The sequence below is a fragment of the Bubalus bubalis genome, chromosome 1 (assembly GCF_019923935.1).
Source record: "Bubalus bubalis isolate 160015118507 breed Murrah chromosome 1, NDDB_SH_1, whole genome shotgun sequence".
Lineage (NCBI taxonomy): Eukaryota > Metazoa > Chordata > Mammalia > Artiodactyla > Bovidae > Bubalus > Bubalus bubalis.
The window spans coordinates 87,216,105-87,242,664 of NC_059157.1; the positions used below are offsets into that span (position 1 = coordinate 87,216,105).

General features: G+C 36.2%; 1 protein-coding gene across 2 annotated transcripts in view; it reads left to right on the forward strand.

The window, feature by feature from the left end:
* EPHA6 (EPH receptor A6) overlaps positions 1–26,560 on the forward strand; it is a 1,039,321-nt gene that overhangs the window by 888,230 nt on the left and 124,531 nt on the right. For both annotated transcript variants that reach the window (XM_025282417.3, XM_025282425.3), the window contains one exon: positions 10,291–10,352. In XM_025282417.3, the coding sequence (XP_025138202.1) occupies positions 10,291–10,352 (62 nt within the window). The remainder of the gene's footprint in view (positions 1–10,290; positions 10,353–26,560) is intronic.

Sequence of the window (26,560 nt, forward strand, 5' to 3'; positions counted from 1 at the left end):
GTCCACTGGAGAAGGGAATGGCAAACCACTTCAGTGTTCCTGCCTTGAGAACTCCATGAACAGTATGAAAAAGCAAAAGATAGGACACTGAAAGATGAACTCCCCAGGTTGGCAAGTGCCCAATATGCTACTGGAGAATAGTAGAGAAATAAATCCAGAAAGAATGAAGAGTTGGAGCCAAAGCAAAAACAACACCCAGTTGTGGATGTAACTGGTTGTGAAGTAATGTCCAATGCTAAAGAACAATATTGCATGGGAACCTGGAATGTTAGGTCCATGCTGCTGCTAAGTCACTTCAGTCGTGGCCGACTCTGTGTGACCCCATAGACGGCAGCCCACCAGGCTCCCCCGTCCATGAATCAAGGTAAATTGGAAGTGGGCAAACAGGAGATGGCAAGGGTGAACATCAACATTTTAGGAATCAGTGAACTAAAACAAACTGGAATGGCTATATTTAACTCAGATGACCATTATATCTACCACTATGAGCAAGAATCCCTTAGAAGAAATGGAGTAGCCTTCACAGTCAACAAAAGAGTCTGAAATGCAGTACTTGGCTGCAATCTGAAAAAAATACAGAATTATCTCTGTCCGTTTCCAAGGCACACCATTCAGTATCACAGTAATCCAAGTCCTTGCCCCAACCAGTAATCCTGAAGGAGCTGAAGTTGAATGATTCTATGAAGACCTACAAAATCTTCTAGAACTAACACCCAAAAAAGGTGTCCTTTTCATTATAGGAGACTGGAATGCAAATGTAGGAAGTCAAGTAATACCTGGAGTAATAGGCAAATTTGGCCTTGGAGTACAGAATGAAGCAGGGCAAAGGCTAACAGAGTTTTGCCAAGAGAACACACTGGTCATATCAAACACCCTCTTCCAACAACACAAGAGAAGACTCTACACATGGACATCACCAGATGGTTGATACCAAAATCAGTTTAATTTATTCTTTTCAGCCAAAGATGGAGGAACTCTATACACTCAGAAAAAACAAGACTGGGAGCTGACTTTGGCTCAGATCATGAACTCCTCCTCATTGCAAAATTCAGAGTTAAATTGAAGAAAGTAGGGAAAACCACTAGACCATCCAGGTATGACCTAAATCAAATCTCTTATGATTATACAGCGGGAGTGACAAACAGATTCAAGGGATTATATCTGATAGACAGAATGCCTGAAGAACTATGGACAGAGGTTCATGGTACTGTACAGAAGGCAGTGATTGAGACCATCCCCAAGAAAAAGTAATGCAGAAAGGCAAACTGATTCTCTGAGGAAGCCTTACAAATAGCTGAGGAAAGAAGAGAAGCAAAAGGCAAAGGAGAAAAAGCAAGATATACCCATCTAAATGCAGAGTTCCAAATAGCAAGGAGAGATAAGAAAGCCTTCCTCAGTGAACAATGCAAAGAAATAGAGGAAAACAATAGAATGGGAAAGACTAGAGATCTCTTGAAGAAAATTAGAGATACCAAGGGAACATATCATGCAAAGATGGGCACAATAAAGGACAGAAATGGTATGGACCTAACACAGAAGCAAAAGATATTAAGAAGAGGGGGCAAGAATACACAGAAGAATTATACAATAAAGATCATCATGACCCAGATAACCATGATGGTTTGATCACTCACCTAGAGTCAGACATCCTGGAATGCAAAGTCAGGTGGGCCTTAGGAAGCATCACTGGAAACAAACCTAGTGGAGGTGATGGAATTCCAGTTGAGCTATTTCAAATCCTAAAAGGTGATGCTGTGAAAGTGCTATACTCAATATGCCAGCAAATTTGGAAAACTCAGCAATGGCCACAGGACTGGAAAAGTCAGTTTTCATACCAACCCCAAAGAAAGGCAATGCCAAAGAATGCTCAAACTACTGCATAATTGCACTTATCTCACACACTAGTAAAGCGTGTGAGATTTTAAGCATTAAATTAATAAAAATTTTAATGCTTAAAATTCTCCAAGCCAGGCTTCAACAGTACGTGAACTGTGAACTTCCAGATGTTCAAGCTGGTTTTAGAAAAGGCAGAGGAACCAGAGATCAAATTGCTAGCATCCATTGGATCATCGATAAAGCAAGAGAGTTCCAGAAAAATATCTACTTCTGCTTTATTGACTATGCCAAAGCCTTTGACTGTGTGGGTCACCACAAACTGTGGGAAATTCTTAAAGACATGGTAATACCAGACCACCTTACCTACCTCTTGAGAAATCTGTATGCAGGTCAAGAAGCAACTGTTAGAACTGGACATGGAACAACAGATTGGTTCCAAATGGGAAAGGAGTATGTTAAGGCTGTATATTGTCACCCAGCTTATTTAACTTATATGCAAAGTACATAATAAGAAACGCTGGGTTGTATGAAGCACAAGCTGGAATCAAGATTGCCGGGAGAAACATTAATAATGTCAGATATGCAGATAACCCCACCCTTATGATAGAAAGCGAAAAAGAAGTAAAGACCCTCTTGATGAAAGTGAAAGAAGAGAATGAAAATGTTGGCTTAAAACTCAATGTTCAAAAAACTAAAATCATGGCATCTGGCCCCATCACTTGATGGCAAATAGATGGTGAAACAATGAGAGACTATTTTGGGGGCTCCAAAATCACTGCAGATGGTGACTGCAGCCATGAAATTAAAAGATGCTTGCTCCTTGGAAGAAAAGCTATGACAAACATAGCCAGTATGTTAAAAAGCAGAGACGTTACTTTGCCAACAAAGGTCCATCTAGTCCAAGCTATGGGTTTTCCGGTAGTGATGTATGGATGTAAGAGATGGACTATAAAGAAAGTCGAGCACCAAAGAACTGATGCTTTTGAACTGTGGTGTTGGAGAAGACTCTTGAGAGTTCCTTGGACTGCCAGGAGATCCAACCAGTCCATCCTAAAGGAAATCAGTCCTGAATATTCATTGGAAGGACTGATGCTGAAGCTCCAATACTTTGGCCACCTGATACGAAGAACTGACACCTTAGAAGAGACCCTGATGCTGGGAAAAATAGAAGACAGGAGAAGGGGACAACAAAGGATGAGATGGTTGGATGCATCACCGACTTGATGGACATGAGTTTGAGCATGTTCCAGGAGTTGGTGATGGACAGGAAACCTGGCATGCTGCAGTCCATGGGGTCGCAAATAGCCAGACATGACTGAGCAACTGAACTATCAATTGCTTTTACTTTGCCCTAGGATAGCAAAGAATTTTTATATCAACACCAAAGTACAGTAAAATACGGAAATATTTTTTTATAAATTTTATAAAACTATTTTTTCTGCCTAGTGTACAATTATAATAATCAGGGGAAATTGGTAACCATACCCAAAAGGAAAAAAAATAAAGGTACACCACCATTTTTGAGTGGCAGCTATTGCCAGACTCTGTGTCAATTGTATTTTTTTTCATCTACTCCTTTGAAAAAGTATATATGATATGTAATATTATCCTCATTGTATAGATGCAAAAGCTAAAGAAGAACTAAAATAATTTGCCCAAGATCATGAAGGTAGCATAGCTGAAATTGGAATTTTGCTTTTTTTTTCTGTTCAAAACCATATTTTAATAATGCAAAGTCAGTTCAGTTCAGTCACTCAGTCCTGTCCAATTCTTTGCCACCCTGTGGACTGCAGCACTCCAGCCTGCCCTTTCCATCACCAACTTCCAGAGCTTGCTCAAACTCATGTCCATCAAGTTGGTGTGCCATCCTGCCATCTCATCCTCTGTTGTCCCCTTAATACAAATAATTTAGAATTAAAGTCCATTGATTTGCCATTCTGTTATTTCAGTAACTCTGTTCTAGGTCTAGAATTACTCTTAGAAAACATCTTTATTTGTGTGTTCCTTTTGACATTCCAATCAAAAAAAAAAATTGTATACCTTGTATGTACTGCCCTCTGTGCTAAATGTAGATAGTGAATTTACAGACACAAATTAAGCATCAGTCCTGACCTCAGTGGCATTTTAGAGAAGGAGGCAGACACCTATGTAGTTAGGTCATCTCGTCATACCTAGTAAGTGTTATATAATTTCTTGATGAAATGTAAATAGAAGAGAAAGTAAACAATAAAATCTTCCTAAAACAAAAGTGATTCACAGGAGCATTGACAGTGGAGATGGTATTTAAGTTTCTGGTTTGTTTTTTTTTTTCCTAATAAATAAGTATATGACTTTACCAAATGAAGAGAGTAAGACGGCAGTCTTCCAAGGAGAAGAGGAAGGTACAAGTAAAGTCATTCTTAGAGAATTATGAGTGCCCTAGAGAATTTGAAAAACAGGAGGTAACAGAACTAAGGTGGTAAAAGAACAAAGGAAACAAAGGTAGAGGAGAGACTGAGAAGGAATGTAGTTGCCAAGCAGTCTGGACTTTAATCCTGAAGAAACAATGCAATATGTAAAACAGTCTTTAGCCCTTTATAGCAATTCTTTACTTATTTCTATCCACCTTTCCACTATACACTCCATGAGAGCTGAATCTTGTATTGATTGGAGATGTTTCTCCAGAAACCAGAAGAGTACTTGATGCATAGCAGGCACTTAAATATGTATATATGCTATATTGCTGAATATTTAAAATAAATATTATGTAAGCATTAACAGGTACAACTAATAAATGATTATTGTAATAGGTCAAGCAAGAGAAAACAAATGCAGAATGTGAACAGTGATAATAGATTTTGTATAGACCGGATGCCGTGATCTTCATTTTCTGAATGTTGAGATTTAAGCCAACTTTTTCAGTCTCCACTTTCACTTTCATCAAGAGGCTTTTGAGTTCCTCTTCACTTTCTGCCTAAGGGTGGTGTCATCTGCTTCATGGGAAATAGATGGGGAAACAGTGGAAACAGTGTCAGACTTTATTTTTCTGGGCTCCAAAATCACTACCGATGGTGACTGCAGCCATGAAATTAAAAGACACTTACTCCTTGGAAGGAAAGTTATGACCAACCTAGATAGCATAGTCAAAAGCAGAGACATTACTTTGCCAACAAAGGTTCGTCTAGTCAAGGCTATGGTTTTTCCTGTGGTCATGTATGGATGTGAGAGTTGGACTGTGAAGAAGGCTGAGTGCCAAAGAATTGATGCTTTTGAACTGTGGTGTTGGAGAAGACTCTTGAGAGTCCCTTGGACTGCAAGGAGATCCAACCAGTCCATTCTGAAGGAGATCAGCCCTGGGATGTCTTTGGAAGGAATGATGCTAAAGCTGAAACTCCAGTACTTTGGCCACCTCATGCGAAGAGTTGACTCATTGGAAAAGACTCTGATGCTGGGAGGGATTGGGGGCAGGAGGAGAAGGGGACGACAGAGGATGAGATGGCTGGATGGCATCACTGACTCAATGGACATGAGTCTGAGTGAACTCTGGGAGTTGGTGATGGACAGGGAGGCCTGGTGTGCTGCGATTCATGGGGTCGCAAAGAGTCGGACACGACTGAGTGACTGATCTGATCTGATCTGATAGAGTCAGCACCACTTAATAACTTATGGACTAAGAAGGGTTTGATAAAGTAGAGAATCCAATATTACAATAGAGTTTCAAACCTAGGTTATTAGATGCATGGTGGTATCTTAACTAAAACAGGAATAGAGGAGGAAAAGAAAGTTCAAGAGAAATTTTTGAAGTTTGTATTTGAATTCACTGAGAATACACTTCATTTGGGACATGATCTGACAATCATCAGGCAACAGTGTTAAGAAAACAGTCCTCCAATTTTAGTTCTTATCTTGTGAATGAAAATAATTATTTAATATATAATGTTCAAATTTATGTCATCCACATCCTTTGAAAGCCTTCAGTTCAGTTCAGTTCAGTCGCTCAGTCATGTCCGACTCTTTGCGACCCCATGAATCGCAGCACGCCAGGCCTCCCTGTCATCACCAACTCCCAGAGTTGGTGTCCATCGAGTTGGTGATGCCATCCAGCCTTAGAGGGATAAGAAAACCATTTCATTCGTTATCAAATCCATTTGGGATTATAATTATAATTCATTATTAGTACAGCAGAAACAGGGAGGTAGAAATAAATAACAGGCTCAAAAAGTCCTGAATTACAACTTGGGAGGAAAAAATACAAGCAGTCTAGTTGTCAATCCAAATTATTATCACAAATTTTGCTATCTATTAGACAAAATGTGGATGCTATATAATGCTAAATAAATTACCATTGATATAAATCTGTAATAGTTTTAGGGTTGTTGAGATTTGTTAGATTCTTAATAATACTGAGAAATTGTACATGAGAAATTGCCAAGCTGATACAAAACATTACATCCAGCAAAAACTCATTTATATGAAAATGTTGAATCTATAATCTCCTTTCAGAGTCTTCTCTGAGGCCAAAAAAGGCCAAAATATTTGCCCCCACATTTCCCTGAAACATTTAAAGAATACCTCTCTTTTGTTTCCTTTAACAATAGTCTTATTATTGTATGGTTTCTCAATACCTCCTGTATAAAAATCATCATATGTATTAAGCTGCAAATTTGAAAAAGATTCATTAATTCATCATCTATAAAAGTCCTGATTAAAGAAAATTATCGTTCTCTGTACAGAAAAAGATGACATTGGATTTTGTGATTCATTGTGTTCAGAATATAAGTGATTTCTTATAGAATCTTGATTCTAATGCAGTTCAAAATATCTGTAACAATATCCGGGCTATTCATGAAGGAAAACCAAAGAAATTCACTTTTTGTGTGACTTGCAGAAGTGTTTATGAAGAGCTCTTTAACTGGTAAGGCTTCTAAAAAAAAGATCTGGGAATTTTGAGATGACAAACATTTAAGAACCATGGAGCTTGTCCATTCATTTCAGCGCAATGTGAATACGAAGTTAATCCTACAACATGAGGCACTTAGGGTAACTGATACTGGGAAGACCCAGAGGAATGGAATGGGGAAGGAGGTGGGAGGGGGGTTCAGGATGGGGGACACATGTACACCCATGGCTGATTCATGTCAATTTATGGCAAAAAAAAAAAAAAAACACTACAATTTTGTAAAGTAATTAGCCTTCAATTAAAGTAAATAATTTTTTTAAAAAACTGTAAAAATGGAAATAAGCTGAAATATTTTGAAAATATTTAATATAAAAAAGAATCACATCCAAATATATTTTCTAAGAGCAAAAATGCAACATATAATTTCTACATATTTAACAATAACATTGATTCAGGAAATCAGTCCTGAATATTCATTGGAAGGACTGATGCTGGAGCTGAAACTCCAATACTCTGGCTACCTGTTGTGAAGAATTGACTCATTTGAAAGGACCCTGATGCTGGGAAATATTTTAGGTAGGAGGAGAAGGGGATGACAGAGGATGAAATGGTTGGATGGCATCACCGACTCAATGGACATGAGTTTGAGTGAACTCCTGGAGTTGGTGATGGACAGGGAGGCCTGGCGCGCTGCAATCCATGGGGTCACAAAAAGTCAGACACAACTAAGCAACTGAACTGAACTGAACTGAACAATAACACAGAAAAAGCACTGTAACCAATAGACTTCTCTCACCTAACCTCATCTTTAAAGAATACCATCCTAACTTTGATAATTTCCCTTATACTTATCAATTTTCTTGATTAGAAAAGGTAATCATAGACTGTAAACTTGTAATCTTCACAGTGTAGCTAACTTCCTATAGAAAACCACTAGGGAGCAAATTGCAGGTTAGATACTATCAATATTCTAAAAAAAAAAAAAATGCCTTAGTTTAATAACAAATGCTTTCAATTGATGCTACTGAACAAAATACAAAAGATGCAGCACTCAGGTGTGAAACTTTTAATTTATAAGAAACCAGGGGAGTCTTAATTTGATACTTTATTATCTTTAATGAGAAGATGAAACTTGTCACTGATGAATTTTAAGATTGTATAAAGGTATCTCCCAAGGAGTTATAGACAGAACTAATTCCAAAGCACTTTGTATTCACATAGATTAGAATCTTGCTGAAATACTTCAGTGTTAGTCTCTTAGGAATTGTGAAAATGATGAGAAAAATCAGTTTGTTTCTATGAAGCACCTACTCTGCTTAGCTCTATGGGAGGTGACCTTGAGAAATCCAGTAAATAGAGATGCAAAGCATCTATGGGAAGGTGGAAGGGAAAACAACCTACTACAAAACCAGGAACACTTTTCCTAATGCAGACAATAGATGTGATGGGAATGCGACCATTAGGAAATGTCATGATGGGAGACTTTCAAGGTCGGGGTACAGTATATAAATTCTAGGGAGATGTGAGGTATGATTAGGGAAGCAAACAAGTTGGGAGATAATCCTGGCAGGAGAATACCAAAAAGAAAGGGAGAAGGAAACAGGACTGAACAAGTATAGGTGAGAATGACAGTTGATGAGCCAGTGAATGAAAAGACTGGTTAGGAGCAATGCAGTCCGCCTCTGGAGAGGATTGACTGACAGGAAGGGACCCACAGTTCTGATCTATAAAACACACCTGAGAGGTACCTTTGGCATAGAAGTAAGAGCTTAAGCTCTCAGACAGACTGCTTGATACTGCCACTTCCCAGCTGTTGAATTTTGGACAAATAATTTAATTTTCTATGCCTCAATTTCTCTGGGTAATAGGGAATGTCAGTTTTTAAAAATACATTTTTATTTGTTTTAAAATATTTTTTTAGAAAATAAATATGTTTCTCTGACAGCAATGGTCAAGATAGATAGAAAAGTGCGACTATGAAAAGAAGAACTTGGGCAGACATTGTAATAACCAAGATTTTCTCTTAACATCCATAATCTATTATCATTCAAACTGGAATATTGAGTTCATAATTTTTATATTTAAGTATAAAAAGGACCTCTTATTCTCCCCACCTTGCCAACCAAGTGTTTGCATCCAGCTCCTGTCTTCAAGCTCTCTGGAATCAATGGCCAAATAAAGGATTTCATGACAGATTCTCAGATTTAAAGCCCGAATCTTCTAAATCCCTTCAGTAGTGCTGACAATTCATTTGACCTCAATATTTTCTGATTTTTTTTAATATGTATTTGGGTAAAATTAATGACTTTAAGGAACATTATAGAAATTTGCCAAAATGGGAAACTTCTTTGGATTCTAATTCTATGCATGATAAATGGGGATCTTTATTACTACATTTAACCTTCAGCACATTTTTCTTTAAAATACAGATTCAAATGTAAAATCTAGCATTTGCAGACATTGTACTAATTTGTTCCAGTCACCCTTTATAACCCTTAAGGCTTTGAGTTCATAAAACGGACATGAATTACAATATGAGGCCTAATATTTCCATCACTGGTACACATAATTTCTTTCCAGATCTTCTTTGTGCTCCTGAAGAAAAACTCTGTGCATAGTGCAGATGGAATTGCTAAAAATCCCAATGAGAAATGAGAAATACAGAAGTAAAAAGCAAATATGTCATACATATTTATTTCAGATAAATATAATTTTCCCTCCCTAAAATGAATTTATCTTTTAAACTAGGGCAATTGGGCAGAACAAATAGATTCTTTTCTTTGAAAAAGAAAACAGCTATTTATGTTGAATGTTCTATCTAATAGAGGTAGATTGGGAACTGTAACAATTGCAAATAGATATGATAAAAAAGAAATAAATGATGTTCAACTTCTGATTTTCGCTTCTGCACTAGACTATGAAATCAGAGTTATTTACTTTTCATGTACTGCCATCATAGTTCTGTGGATCTAATCTAGGTCCAATAAAGACACGATCAAGAACTATTACAAATCCCACCAACTTTGTAGCATTCATCAATCTACTGGCGTTTTTCTACTTAAAAAACCTTAAAAGTAGACTACGATTGATGACTTATACTTTCTTAAAGAGAATTTATGAATTTCTTCTTTCTGCTTTGCTTTTAGGAGTATTTTGGAAAGGCTAAGTCTAATGTAATTCTGCCATAATTACTGCATCACTGGATGAGAAGTCGTACCACAGCTGCCAGAGCAGTTCCAGTAACGGCTTAAACTCTGACTTCAGCTTGTTGATTGTCTTTTAAGGAAAAGCTCAGGACAACATAATCTAAACAAGTGATTGCGGGGCCTTAAAAAGGAATGCTTAATTACTTAGTAATTCATATTGTAATTCATGTTCTTTTTATGAACTCAAAGGAAATAATGCTATAAAAATGGAGAACTGTATATGCTTAAAATTTATAGAAGCATGTTGGAAAATGAAGTTCCTACTAATAAAATATAAATAATTTAGCTGCCACAGCTGGAAATCTCTAACTGTAGCACATATTTCTGTAATTGCTCTAATCCTTATATATTCTCTTGCTCTTTTGGCAGGCAGACCAGTAATGATTGTGGTGGAATATATGGAGAATGGATCCCTAGACTCCTTTTTGCGGGTGAGGTGTTCTTTTCTGATGGCCTTTAAATGAGCTATTTTGAGTTCTAGATTTAAAACATTTATCATAAATTAATTTTTCCATAATGTTATTCATGGATTCTTCCATGAAGAATAGCAGCAATTTCTCTAGGGTGCATTTCTCTGATACTGTGATACGTTACAGCTACTAAGGTGGGGAAGTATATACACATGATAATTTGATTTCTCCTATAAATTGACTTGCCATATCAAATATACATATTTCAAATGATGTTATAAAGAAAGAGATTAAATGAAATTCAGTTGCTTCACATAGCCTTTCATTTTGCTTTATTATATTTAACTATTTAGCAAAATATTTTATGCCTTATATATAGTGCTGAACCCTTTAAATTGATATATACTTACCAATAGTGACTCAAGTTCATATGGGAAGATGGATTTTATCAGCTTTGTTCATCTTAAGTTCATTTGGCTATTCAGAAAACAAAATGAGAAAGAATTAACCTCTGGCTATTTTAGAACAAAAAAATTTTAAGCATTATTTTTAAAGTGACTTATCCTTGACAATATGGCATATACAAAACTCATTTGTTTTATGTCGTAGTACAGAATAGCACAGCTAAGAAGACACCATGAAGTTATATTTCAAAATGTATTTATGATATTTTTGGTATTTAAAGAGCCATCATATGCTATAAAAATATTTATTGATAGGGGAAAATATAAATATAAAAAATAATCACTAGACTAAATATTTTTCACCCCAGCAGAGGTCACATATGTGCATGTCACTGTATTCCTTAATATATATTTATCTACAGAGACATAGCCAATTTTCTTATGTAAAAAAGACTGACTTTTGCTATTTGAATTGTATTATATGTTTTTCTCCATTTTTTTATGTGAATAAATGATCTCAAGCATTCTTTCTTCACTTCATTTTTTGCACAGTGTTATTTGGAGAAATTCTCTGTGTATCTTACCTCTCTCTCTTGATCCCATTTTCATTTATTTTTCTCTATTTCATTCCTTCTTCTTCCAACTGATCTCAATATTAACAGTGATGATATATTTACACTGACTGTACTTGATGTCCAGATTCAATGCCAGAAGCTGAATTCAGCAAAATCGTCTAATTATTATAGAGCAATACTCTTCACAAAATGCATACTCTCAAGCAAGTATGCTCTTTAAGGCAAAATGAAACTCATAGGCATTTAGCGACCTAAACAATTTGTTCTTTTCTGTAGCCATTCTCAGAATATATTTTATAGTTGTATCCATTTCTCCTGTAAATGTGTGAAATTACTTTAGGATAATTTATCAGGACCTCCTATGGTATTTGAAATGCATATATACTTATGCCTTTCCATTATGTGTATCCAGAAATGCACTTTTATCAGATACATATCAAAATGACTTGTTATCTAATGATGCTTGAGATTTTTTATCTACTATATCCTAGAGCTGAGTATAATGGCAAGTAATGTAACAAATACTCATCTAAATTGCTGCTGAAAATTGGATCAAATGACTGCCACAAGCAAATTAGGAGAGAAATGTTAGTTTCAGATGTAAGTTTTATCCTGCTGAATTGAATTAATTAAAACATGTTGTAAAGAAAATATACATTATAAAATATTTACTCATAAACATACAACATGTTTATAAGTGGTAAGTTTCATGATTTAAATTTTAAAAACTAATATTTTTCAGCTCTATGCACAATTGGTTAGACACAATACAATCTGGGAAAGAATAAATGTTCAAATAATGTGGCTACTTTCACTGATACTATAAGAACATTAACATATACTGTCTCAGTTCATCTTGGCTCTGCCACTTACTGGTTGTGTGACCTTGTGACTTGAGCAAGTGACTAACTTTTCTGTGCCTCTGTTTACTTATCTATAAAATGGGAATATTACTTGTATCCACTTCATGCAGTTGTTGTAAGGATTGAGTTGATTATTGTAAAGCATATAGAATAAAGCCTGACATATTGTAATGGGTAGATCAAGGATTAAAATTCAAGTCTCTGAATCCAAAAGCCATGGTTTTATACACATTAAATTCTTTTATCTTAAATTACTTATTACTTCTTCTTATAAGTTCACTACCATCTCCCCATGGGGTCTTGCGTCCCCTCCTCACAAGAATTAGTATTAAAATAAAGTCATATGAATGGGATAAAGAAACATAGGGTCAGTACTCCCTTTTTACTCTTTTTTATGATTCTTTCTTTGTAATCATATCTGTTTTATCTCAGAAGTTCAAAGTGCTTCATAAACTTTATGTCAATAGCAGATACTCAACTCCCCATGGCAAGCAGATATATATATATATATATATATATATATATATATCCCACATAGTCTCAAAAGCCAAGTCATTTTTGAAACTACTGCTTTAGAATTTGATAATCACAGCTTCTGCAATCACAGAGAGGAGGAAGTAGCTAAGTGCATGCCGTAGTAGGGGAGCCATCCACGGCTCATTAATAGCATTCTGTGCTTACTGGAGATAAAAAAGATTTCCCTTTGGTCTCCCACACTATTTGAAAATCACTTCAATTCCCTGTTTTATATGAAGGAATGGTAGCAAACCAAGTACAAGATTATAGTCTGGTGTCAGTGGCTGGCTGGTTTTGATACTCCACTGAATGCATAAACCTACTATTTAGATCCTTGCAGACATTTCTCAAGAAATATATTAGCAGACGATGGTGTGGTTAAGTAAGCATGTTTGTGTGTAAGTGTGTATGTGCATGTAAATGTGGAAAAGGAGAGGTGGGTAGGTATATAAGTATATGTGTGTGTTACCTTTTAAAATAAAATGCATTTTGACTCAGCAAAGTGGAGCATCAGCCTGACTGCCCAGAAGATATGACCTCACTGGTGGGTAAGTTCTCCTAGGTTTTCCAAGGAAATGCTTTAGTGTAAATGAAGCACAGCCCTGAAGCTTATTCCTGCACAGTCCAACTATACATATAGATTTCATAAACACTTTTTGGCGCTGACCTGGCAGCTGTTTATCCCTAAATCTTTGGACCTCCTTTTCTTATAGCAATATTAACTAGCAATCCAAATAAAAATAGTTATAAAATACTTTAAAAATTTGAGGTATCATATGTCAAGCGCAAAAAAATTACTCCTTTATTTAATAGCATTTTTTATAAAATAAAATAATCTGATTATGTTTTAAAACAGTTGCTCTGGTTGTTGTACAGAGAAGAGACTATAGTGAGGTACAGATGGATACAGGGAAATCAGGAGGCTTTTGCAATAATCCAGGTAAGGAGATGATGGAGGCTTAGATTAGGAGAGTTGCAGTTGAGTTGATGGAAAATGGTAGACTCTGTGATACATTTTGAACATTGAGTCAATAGCATTCACCAGGGGGTAGGATCAGGTGTTAAAGCAGAAAAGAATATTCAGTGATGATGGCATCCACAAAATAAGGTTAAGAATAGGCACTAACTTCTTTCTGTAGCTATTATGACTTTATTGTAATGAATATCTTATAGACCTAAAACTCCAAGAAAATGTCTGGCACATAGTAATGTCTCCATAATTTTATCTATTATTATTATAATATATTTCAGAAGATGTCCTTAGTTTTGAGGTTTTTAAAAAATATTTATTAATTTATTTGCTGCATTGGGTCTTCGTTGATGTATCTGGGCTTTCTCTACTTGTGGAGAGCAGGAGCTACTCTTTATTGCAATGCATGGACTTTTCATTGCATTAGCTTCTCCTGTTGCAGAGTATGGGCTCTAGGATGCACAGGCTTCAGGAGCTGTGGCTCGCAGGCTCTAAAGCATGGGCTCTGCAGTTGTGGCACACAGGCTTAGTTGCCTCACAGCATGTGGAATCTTCCTGGACCAGGGATGGAACACCCATATCCCCTACATTGGCAGGTGGATTGATTCTTAACCACTGGATCACCAGGAAAGCCAATGAGTATTTTAAAATTGTTTTCCTGTTACTTCTTGGTCTACTTTTTCTAGTGGCTAAAAATATTCTTAATGTTCACCATTTTTAAAAATCTGGGTATACCTCACAAATATGAGTATTTAAATAATACATAAAAGTGCATATCAGCATTCCAAAAGCAATTATTAGACATTTGAAGATTTTCCTTGAACAAATGCAAAGCAAATATTAATTTAAAAAATTAAAGGGATCTTTTAAATATTTATGTACTCAAATTATAAATCTAGTAAAGATAGCATTTTACCTTATGCTAGTTATATATTAATAATGAGAGCTGTGTTTTATTAGCACACTCTTTCTTGTAAATTGTGTTTTGTGGAGTTATATTTGTGCTGGGGTTTAAGAGCATAATTAATCCACATCACATTCATTTTATATTCAACAGTAGAAAAAGAGTGAATTACACTTATCCACCAATATCTATCTTTAAACCCTAAAAGTTACAGTTGAATTACATACCTTTAATTACATTTTTTCAGAAGAAAATATGTGAAACTTCATGTCAATGAGTTATTACGCCTGTGCCAGTTTAATGCCAAAGACTATTCTAAAAATATGTGACAGTAAGCATCCAAATATATGAAAGCATAGTATACTTGGAACAAAGCATATCAATGACTGAACTATTTACTCTTAAATTAGGAGTTCAGATCAGATCAGATCAGATCAGTCACTCAGTCGTGTCCAACTCTTTGCGACCCCATGAATTGCAGCACGCCAGGCCTCCCTGTCCATCACCAACTCCCGGAGTTCACTCAGACTCACGTCCATCGAGTCAGTGATGCCATCCAGCCATCTCATCCTCTGTCGTCCCCTTCTCCTCTTGCCCCCAATCCCTCTCAGCATCAGAGTCTTTTCCAATGAGTCAACTCTTCACACGAGGTGGCCAAAGTACTGGAGTTTCAGCTTTAGCATCATTCCTTCCAAAGAAATCCCAGGGCTGATCTCCCTCAGAATGGACTGGTTGGATCTCCTTGCAGTCCAAGGGACTCTCAAGAGTCTTCTCCAACACCACAGTTCAAAAGCATCAATTCTTCGGTGCTCAGCCTTCTTCACAGTCCAACTCTCACATCCATACATGACCACGCGAAAAAACATAGCCTTGACTAGATGAACCTTTGTTGGCAAAGTAATGTCTCTGCTTTTGAACATGCCATCTAAGTTGGTCATAACTTTCCTTCCAAGGAGTAAGCGTCTTTTAATTTCATGGCTGCAGTCACCATCTGTAGTGATTTTGGAGCCCAGAAAAATAAAATCTGACACTGTTTCCACTGTTTCCCCATCTATTTCCCATGAAGTGATGGGACCGGATGCCATGATCTTCGTTTTCTAAATGTTGAGCTTTAAGCCAACTTTTTCAATTTCTCTTTCACTTTCATCAAGAGGCTTTTTAGCTCCTCTTCACTTTCTGCCATAAGGGTGGTGTCATCTGCATATCTGATATTTCTCCCGGCAATCTTGATTCCAGCTTGTGTTTCTTCCAGTCCAGAGTTTCTCATGATGTACTCTGCATATAAGTTAAATAAACAGGATGACAATATACAGCCTTGACATACTCCTTTTCCTATTTGGAACCAGTCTGTTGTTCCATGTCCAGTTCTAACTGTTGCTTCCTGACCTGCATACAGATTTCTCAAGAGGCAGGTCAGGTGGTCTGGTATTCCCATCTCTTTCAGAATTTTGCACAGTTTATTGTGATCCACACAGTCAAAGGCTTTGGCATAGTCAATAAAGCAGAAATAGATGCTTTTCTGGAACTCTCTTGCTTTTTCCATGATCCAGCGGATGTTGGCAATTTGATCTCTGGTTCCTCTGCCTTTTCTAAAACCAGCTTGAACATCAGGAAGTTCACGGTTCATGTATTGCTGAAGCCTGGCTTGGAGAATTTTGAACATTACTTTACTAGCGTGTGAGATGAGTGCAATTGTGTGGTAGTTTGAGCATTCTTTGGCATTTCCTTTCTTTGGGATTGGAATGAAAACTGACCTTTTCCAGTCCTGTGGCCACTGCTGAGTTTTCCAAATTTGCTGGCATATTGAGTGCAGCATTTTCACAGCATCATCTTTCAGGATTTGAAATAGCTCAACTGGAATTCCATCACCTCCACTAGCTTTCTTCATAGTGATGCTTTCTAAGGCCCACTTGACTTCACATTCCAGGATGTCTGGCTCTAGGTCAGTGATCACACCATCGTGATTATCCGGGTGGTGAAGATCTTTTCTGTACAGTTCTTCTGTGTATTCCTGCCACCTCTTCTTAATATCTTCTGCTTCTGTTAGGTCCATACCATTTCTGTCCTTTATCGAGCCCATCTTTGCATGAAATGTTCCTTTGGTATCTCTGATTTTCTTGAAGAGATCCCTAGTCTTTCCCATTCTGTTATTTTCCTCTATTTCTTTGCATTGATCGCTGAAGAAGGCTTTCTTATCTCTTCTTGCTATTCTTTGGAACTCTGCATTCAGATGTTTATATCTTTCCTTTTGTCCTTTGCTTTTCGCTTCTCTTCTTTTCACAGCTATTTGTAAGGCCTCCCCAGACAGCCATTTTGCTTTTTTGCATTTCTTTTCCATGGGGATGGTCTTGATCCCTGTCTCCTGTACAATGTCATGAACCTCATTCCATAGTTCATCAGGCACTCTATCAGATCTAGGCCCTTAAATCTATTTCTCACTTCCACTGTATAATCATAAGGGATTTGATTTAGGTCATACCTGAATGGTCTAATGGTTTTCCCTAGTTTCTTCAATTTAGTCTGAATTTGGCAATAAGGAGTTCATGGTCTGAGCCACAGTCAGCTACTGGTCTTGTTTTTGCTGACCGTATAGAGCTTCTCCATCTTTGGCTGCAAAGAATATAATCAATCTGATTTCGGTGTTGACCATCTGGTGATGTCCATGTATAGAGTCTTCTCTTGTGTTGTTGGAAGACGGTGTTTGTTATGACCAGTGCATTTTCTTGGCAAAACTCTATTAGTCTTTGCCCTGCTTCATTCCGTATTCCAAGGCCAAATTTGCCTGTTACTCCAGGTGTTAATCTTGATTTCCTAGTTTTGCATTCCAGTCCCCTATAATGAAAAGGACATCTTTTTTGGGGTGTTAGTTCTAAAAGGTCTTGTAGGTCTTCATAGAACCATTCAACTTCAGCTTCTTCAGCGTTACTGGTTGGGGCATAGACTTGGATTATTGTGATATTGAATGGTTTGCCTTGGAAACGAAGAGATCATTCTGTCATTTTTGAGATTGCATCCAAGTACTGCATTTCGGAGTTAGCACATCAATATACAATAGCCTGAATTGATCTCTTTAACCATTTTAGTACTATAAATGTGTTGTGTCATTTGTAGTATCTGGTACCATGTTGTATTTTCTAATATTCCTATTAATTCTCATTTTGCATACAGGACTTTATATTAAAGTTTTTAATTGATAGGTAATTTATACTATAGTGATATATAGATAAATTGAATACAGTTTCCTGAACTCTTCTATAGTCATTCCTAACCCCTCATTTGAACCATACAGGAGAGTTTTTATTTACAAAACTGAATATTAGACTCAAAACTTGTGGTTCTCAACCATGCTTGGAAATCAGAATCTCCACCCTACTGACAAATACACATGCAGTACCCAAGCAGATATATTTTGCAAAATTTTTCGCAATAATTCTGATGCACTCCAGTGATGCTTCCTCAGGATCTTGGCACTGTGTTACACCCTCCCCTAGATGCTAAACAAAAAAGTTTAAGTTTTACTGGCTTTATTTAAGTGCAGCACACAGTAACTATTGTAGTTTACCTTTGTACAAATCTAAGCAAAAACAAAAAAAAATCAATTTCAATAGAAAGCTCCGTAAGTTAAAGATATATTATATATTCAGATTCACTTTATTAAAAGATAATTTGAAATCCAACTGTCATGTTTCACACATCTATTCTTCTTCCTAGATTTTTTACATGTATTAGAGATGACATTTTTAGTTTCCTTATGATTGAAATTTCCAATTCCACTCTTGGTGGCCTTTCCCTTCTATAACTAAAAATACAACTTGGGCTAGCTTCAGTCCAAATTCACAATTACTACAAAATAATGAAGCCTTGAAGGATTTAGTAAATATTCTATAAGAAATTATAATAAGATTTTCAGCTGGGGCAGTCACAAAAACCAAGGCTTGAGTTAAAAGGAGATATTGACTATTATTTGTTCAGTGGTTATTTTAAACAAGAATGATCTGGTCTTTTCAGACCTATAAATAACCTTAGCCACTTCTTTTTCTAATTCAAGAACATTTTAAAAAGTCATAGCATGGTCAACTTCCTGATTTAGAAACATATAAAAACTGAATTTTAACTTTAAACTTAAGTTATAGAAGTAATCCTCCAAGGACTGTTTTCTGCAAAGTCACTTATAAATCAATTGTTGAGAACTCAGGATGCATTTTCCCATAAATATTTCTTTTAAAGCTTCTTCTTAAGTCCCTAGGCAGATCCATAAAAGCCTCTTTAACACAGAATACAGCTCAAGGATGTAACTTTCAATACAAAGAAGACCTGTAGTTTCCTTCAAAAAAAAAAAATGGAATAGATTTTTGTGCCTTATTTTAGCGGTGGAGGGGGGGGGTGCAGTCCATTTTTATGCAGCATCCACCCCTTTCTTAATATCCTCTTCTCAGATCCTCAGATGTTTAATTTTTTCTGTTTTAAATTCATATGGTAGCACACCCTTCCTACCCTTCTTATCCCCAGGCTAGGCTTTTTTCTACTTCATAGAATTACCTGTAGCTTGGACCTTTACCCCATCCTAATTGTCCCCATTCTTTCATTGCTCCCATTCTTTCATTGTCACAGATCTTGCTGCTGCTGCTGCTAAGTCGCTTCAGTCGTGTCCGACTCTGTGCGACCCCAGAGACGGCAGCCCACCAGGCTCCCCATCCCTGGAGAAAACTAGATTAATTCATACTAATATGTGATTCACAAATATTATTTTAATTCTCCTAGATAATTTTGCATTTTTACATGAACTTGTAAATCCAAATAATTTTTTTTCATTTTACGTTATTCTGGTTATGAGATCTACTTTCTTGACAAAATTTTAAGTATACAATATGGTATTGTTCATGACAGGTATATTATTGTACAGAAGCTCTCTAGAGTTTATTTATCTTGCTTAACTAGCCCTTTATGCACATTGAAAGTTGTTCAGTCAAGTCTGTTTGCGACCCCATGGACTACAGAGTCCATGGAGTTCTCCAGGCCGGAATACTGGAGTGGATAGCCATTCTCTTTGTCAGAGGATCTTCCCAACCCAGGGATCGAACCCAGGTCTCCCTCATTGCAGGAGAATTCTTTACCAGCTGAGCTACAATGATGAGTAACTCTCTATATATCCCCCTCACCTGGTCCCTGAAACCACCATTTTACCTTTTGATTCTGTGAATTTGGCCCAAACAGAATTTTAATAATGAAATTTCAGTTAGAAAAAAAAAAAGAAGTGAGAACATTCACACAGTATGGATGAGAATATTTTTGGGCTAAGGGACAATTAGAAACATGGAATTCATCTCTTCTCTGTTGTGACTCTTCAGAGATTCTCATCATCAGTGCCTTAGAAAACCATTGTGTTTCTTTCAACTTCTAGTTTTCTCAAAATGTCCTCAAGCAACACAAAAGTAGGGAGACAAGAGGTTAACAAAGTGTCCACTGTTTGTATACCTCAATCTCTTGTAAACCACTTAGTAAAGTACATTTCCTGCATAGCCATTTTGTAGTTCAAGTCAGCATTTTTGGAAGTAATAATTTTACAACTCTCCAGCTCACCCTTCTATTTTTGCCACTCTGTTTTGAAAGGCTGGTGCCATTTTTTTATAACTCATGGTTAGTAAACTAAAAAAGTCTTTTGACATACATAATAACCAAATGTTCATTCAGTTCAGTTCAGTTCAGGCGCTCAGTCGTGTCCAACTCTTTGCAATCCCATGAATCGCAGCACACCAGGCCTCCCTGTCCATTACCAACTCTCGGAGTTCACTCAAACTCATGTCCATCGAGTCAGTGATGCCATCCAGCCATCTCATCCTCTGTCACTTCATTTTAAATCATAAATTGTCATTATCCAACAGTATTTATTTCACCACTTTTGTAAGGAATCCTTGCAAGTTGATTTATTTATTGTAGCTAACCAAGTGAATTGAACAGCATAGTGAATTGAATTCTTGGCAAATATTTGTTAAATGATGACATGCAATTTTTATTAATTCTCCTCTAGAACAGTAGTTTATTATCTACTAGGTATAGTGCTGTTTATCACTCGTGTTTAATGTTTTTAGGATACTGAGTCACTATAACAATTATTTACTCTGTACAAAGGAGTATTGCACATTTTTCAACAAGAATGTTTGATGACAGTGATATATATTATGATCCATGGGTCTTTGATAATTTGTAAGGCTGTTCTGTCAATGGGCTCAACATTACTATAATTCTCTAGTGAAGACCTAGAAACAGATACTGCAGACATCTGTATAACATGTTTATTCCCCTTTTCCTCACTCTCTAGCAAAAATACAAAATTCTGGAGGTTGTACTCAGAAGTGAAGATGTTTACATGTATAGTCAGTATTTGTCATTTACTCATGATTTTCTCAGAGAATCTCTTGTAGTAAATCTAACTTTCCATAAAAAATACTTCAAGAAAATATTCTATTATTGACTAAAAGCCAGAAGTACTTAGTCCATTAAGAGAAAAATAAATTCAGTTCAGTTTAATCCAGTGAGTATCTGTTGAATATCTACTGAGTGTCAGGCGTGGTGCTAGGTCCTGAGATTGAAGTGAGATTATGGTCAAGCTAGTGGGAGAGCCAACACACACACACACACACACAGCTTTAGCTAATGTTAGTATAGACAAGATGCTTTGAGAGCAATAAAAAGAAACAGTTTCCATCTTTATTCCTCCACTTTCCTGACCAATTCCCCACTCCTTGCAAGTCCTGCTAGCTGTGTCTCTAAAGTAGATCTCAATCTTGATTCAGTTTTGAGTTTTAATCACCAGTTTCTCTATCCTGGTTACTCTTTGTTGTTGTTGTTCAGTAGCTAAATCGTCTCCGACTCTTTGAGACCCCATGAACTGCAGCATGCCAGGATTCCCTGTCCCTCGCTATCTCTCTGAGTTTGCTCAAACTCATGTCCATTGAGTCAGTGATCCCATCCAACCATCTCATCCTCTGTCACCTCCTTCTCCTCCTGCCCTCAACCTTTCTGAGCCGAGTCTTTTCCAATTAGTCAGCTCTTTGCATCAGGTGGCCAAAGTATCAGCACTTCAGCATCAGTCCTTCCAATGAATATTCAGGGTTGATTTCCTTTAGGATTGACTGGTTTGATCTCCTTGCAGTCCAAGGGACTCTCAAGAGTCTTCTCCATCACCAGTTTGAAAGCATCAATTCTTTGGCGCTCAGCCTTCTTTAATATTTTCCTAATTGGTCTCTCCACTTCTGTTCTCTATACACAAGTCAGTGTTTCATGCCCCAGTTAAATTTTTATTTTCTGTTTTCCTGCTTTCAAATAAATATAGGTAAAATGGAGGAGGTACCTTTCTCTTTTGCTTCTTACTTGGATTACAGCAATTAGCACAATAACTGGTCTGCAGTAGAGGTTAAATGAGTCTTGTTTGAAAGAATGAACTTGGGATTTTATTAAGGACATCCCAAAAGATATGATGCTTATCATGAAAATCTTGGTTGCCCAAAGACTAGAAGGGGCAACCCTTCCAATTCCTGGAAGAGGGAACCATATAAACAAAGCACATTAGATGAGAAATAACATGTTGTGGTGGTGAATTAAACACCAAAAATTTGAATTAGAATAGGACATAAAAGTAGAGACAAAGGCAAAGCCAAAACTTTATATCGAATACTATACTTTGTTCTATCTTTGAAGGGTTTTAAGCAAATGATTGACAGAGTGATGTTTGTATTTTCAAGAAAACCCTGAATATATTGGTTTGTTTTTTTTTAAGTTGTTAGACAATAACGTGATGACTTTAGGACAACATGGCACTCAAACCCTACATTTGTGCTAAGCAAAAACTAAGTACTTGAGCTTAACCTAGGATGAATGTAATACACTGAGAGGTTTTACAGTGTCTGTGGGGCACAACCCATAAGACTGGGTTGTGAAAACCATCAACAAGAGATTGTATTACTGTGGAGACAATGTGACATGCCAGTGACTGCTCAGATTGGGAAATGTGCTCCAGAGTCAGAGAGGAGGTTGTGTGGAGCTCTGCAGTTTTCAGAAGTAACAGATGTTATATGCAGCTTTCAGAAACCACCTTCTAATCAGGCTCACCCTCTCTGTCACTTAGAGGTTAAGCTCGGTGTTTCTCAACAGTCAGGCTGAGCGAGCAAAGGAAAAGAAGAATGAAGACAAACTGAATTCCAGCTACTAAGCTCTGAGATGCAGTGTGTAAATATGCCACATTCGCTCTCTTTCATTTGAATCTGTCTTCCTGGGGAAAAAACTATATGTCATAAAAAAATTCATAGTTTCTTTTTGATTAATCTCTAGAAGGCAGCCCAAAGATATTAAATCTCAGCACTCTCACATTTTTCTCCTCCCCTCATAAACAATTCAATTCAATTTGAATTAATATTTACTGAGTGCTGACACAAGGCATGGCATATAGTGGATGCTGTGATAGAACGGCTGCATAAAAGGAAGAAAACCACTGTCCCACCTTAAAAAAAAAGATAACTTTTTTTTTATACACAGCATAGGAATAATATAGCAATAGCAACCAATGTACTACAAGATAGTATCAAAGGTTATTTATTCAGTCACTATTCATTAACCAGCTACCTTATTCAAGAAAACCACTATATCCTAAACTACACTTGAGAAGGCTTATGTTAACAAGGACTAGAAAAAGGAATATAGATTTTGTTGAAGGAGAGAGTTGCATCATTTGTAGAGACATAGATTTTTGCCATACCTCATGTATGAATAAGTGAGCCTATTTCTTTCAGCTACACATGGATAAATAGATCGTTATTTGTTGGTTTCATCCGGAGTGCTGTTTGTTTATTGTATACCTTGATTTATTGAACCAAGTTAAGCTGCCTAAACTAGCCCAGACTGGGTCACTATGACACACTTGGGGTCAACAGTTTTTCAGATAACTCCAATTAATAGTAGAAGGTTTGGAATTAACATATATAAGCTCTAGAATTATAATTATGTAAGCTGTGCCTGGATTCAAATCCTGACTTCACCATCTACTAGGTTATTAAATCTCTTTGCCATTAAGTTTGATCATCTAGAAGATAGAGACAGAAACTACTATTATATCAGAGTTGTTTCAAGGATTAAATGAGATAATACTTCTAATGAGCTTATAACTGTGATTGGTGTGTAGTATTTAGGGAATGTTAGATATTTTTTCCCTGTAAGAATATGGTAATAATTGATGTTTATGAATTCCCAGAAGAATATACAGCTATTTTGAGAGCTTCTCTTTAATCAGGGACACATTTTATAAATAGCACATAGATAGACAAATAGATAGATAGATATTGTTACAGGTTGGGTTCCCTGGGAAGGAGATTCTTAAAAGATTTGTATGAAGGAGCTTTATTGGGGAGAACTCTCAGGATCAACTCCCTTATTCCTATCAGCTCTTTTCTATGCCCCACAGATGTTGGTCCTGAGACACATAATCAAGAATCAATATTTAACAAAATGAGTTTTATTGTTTCACCAAGTACATTCTTATATAAAATTATCTTTTTTGTTGCTGTTCATGTAGCAGAGAAGAATATGAGAATACTAGTATAGGTTAGTTTGATGCTATTACCTTGATTCATGTTAAGACTCCTGAACTTTTATGCACCAGAGTTTTGTACCACTAGGGAAAACATCAAAAAGTAAAAAAAGGCAGATGCATATCTTAGTTCACTTATAAAAATACTTTTAACCTTATGGATGTCGGGAAAATATCTTGGCCATGTAAAATAGAAATAAACATACTACATTGTATAGACCCATCATAGAACATGGAAAAAGTAGTTTATATTCTTTTCAAACACCAAAATCTCATTTTTAATGATGCCTTGTGTAGTTATTAGAACTATGATTGCTTTGATGCTGATATAAAAGCAGTTAATTCAAGTCTTTTCAAATGTTGGTGATAAGAATAGTTAAAATAATTTTAAAGTAACATGTAAAATAGAAAAGGGAGAATGCCTAGATTCATTGTACAAAGCCAGCATTATCATGATAGTAACAAAAAAAAAAAACAACAAATAATCCAATTTTTAAATGGGCAGTTTTTAAATCCACATTTTTCCAAAGAAGACATACAAATGGCCATCAGATAGATGCAAAGATGCTCAACATCACAAATCATCAGGGAAATGCAGACCACAATGAAATATCACCTCACAACTGTAAGGATGTCTGTTATGAAAAAGACAAAAGTAAAAATCCTGGCAATGTTGAGGAGAAAAGATAACCCTTGTACAATGTTGGTGGGAATATAAATTGGTACTACTACTATGAAAAACAGTATGGAGATTCCTCAAAAAATTATAAATAGAACTACCATATAGCCTGTATATCTCACTTCTGGATATATATCCAAAGGAAACTAAACTCTTATCTTGAAGATATATCTACTCCCATGTTCATAGCAGCATTATTCACAACAGCCAGAATATGGAAACAGCCAAAGTATCTGTCAATGGATGAATGGATTTAGAAAATTTGGAATATAATATACTGAAATACTATTCAGCCTTAAAAGAAGAAGAAAGACCTGCTATTTGGCACAGTGTGGGTGAGCCTGGAGGACATTATGCTGAGTGAAATAAGTCAGAGAATGATAAATGCTGTATGGTATCATTTATATGTGGCATCAAAAAGGAAAAAGTTGAATTCATAGAAACAGTGAGTAGAAAACTGGTTGTCAGGGGTTGGTGGGGGTGTAAAATAGGAAAAGGTTTGTAAAAGGTCACAAACTATCAGGTATATGATGAATAAGTTCTGAGGATCTAATGTATAACATGGTGACTATAGTTGCTAATACTGTATTGTATAACTGAAATCTGCTAAGAGAGTAGAACTTAAATTTCTTAAAAAAAAAAAAGTGTGAATGTGTAACAAAAAAATATCTTGCATGATAACCAAATAGTGGAAGTGATTCTAATGTCTGCCACCGATGAATAAATAAACAAAATTAATATAATATTATTCTTCATTAAAAATGATGAAATACTGATATATGCTACAATACAAATGAACCTTGAAACGGTAAACTAAGTGAAAGAAGACTGCCAAAAAAGACCACATATTGTATGAAACCATTTATATGAAATACCTGAAACAGACAAATCTAAGGAGATAGAAAGTTTAAGAGTAGTTGCCTATGACTGGTGGAAGGAGTTGGGGGAGATGGAGAGTAACTGCTAGTGAATATGGGGTTTGGGGGAGAAATGATGAAAGAGTTCTAAAATGGTGATGGTTACACACTCTATGAATAAACTAAAAGAGAAATGTATTGTATACTTTAAAAGCATAAATTATATGGTTTTTGAATTATGTTTCAATAAAGCTGTTAAGAAAAAACTTAGAACAAACTTTTAACAAATCATAGCCAACACTGTAAATAAATTACACAACCAAGTGGGATTTACCTCAATATGCATGACTGGTTTAACTCTCAAAAATCACTTGTTACTCATCACAGCAAATGGGTAAAGCAAAGAAAAATCACGTGATCATAGCAACAGATAAATAAAAAGCATTTGGCACAATCTAATGCCAACTCATAATAAAAACTCAGTAAAGTAGGAATAAAGAAGAACATCCTAAACTTGATAAAGACTATTTACCAAAAAAAACCAACAGCTAACATCATACTTGACTGTAAAAAACTTAAAGCTGCCCCCACTAAGATCAGGAACATGCAAGGATGGCCACTCCCACTACTTCTTTTCAATGTCATACTGGAAGTACCCTCTAATGCAAGACAAGAAGTGTGTGGAAGGGGGGAATACAGTCTTTTTTCACAGATGACATGTTATCTACATAGAAAATCTGAAAGAATTGATCAAAAAACCTAGACTAATAAGCTTTTTTTTTTCTTCACATGTGTATGTCCAATTGTTCCAGTGCCATTTCTTGCAAAGACTGTTTTCTCTCTATGGTATTTCTTTTGCTCCTATGTCAAGGACCAATCAG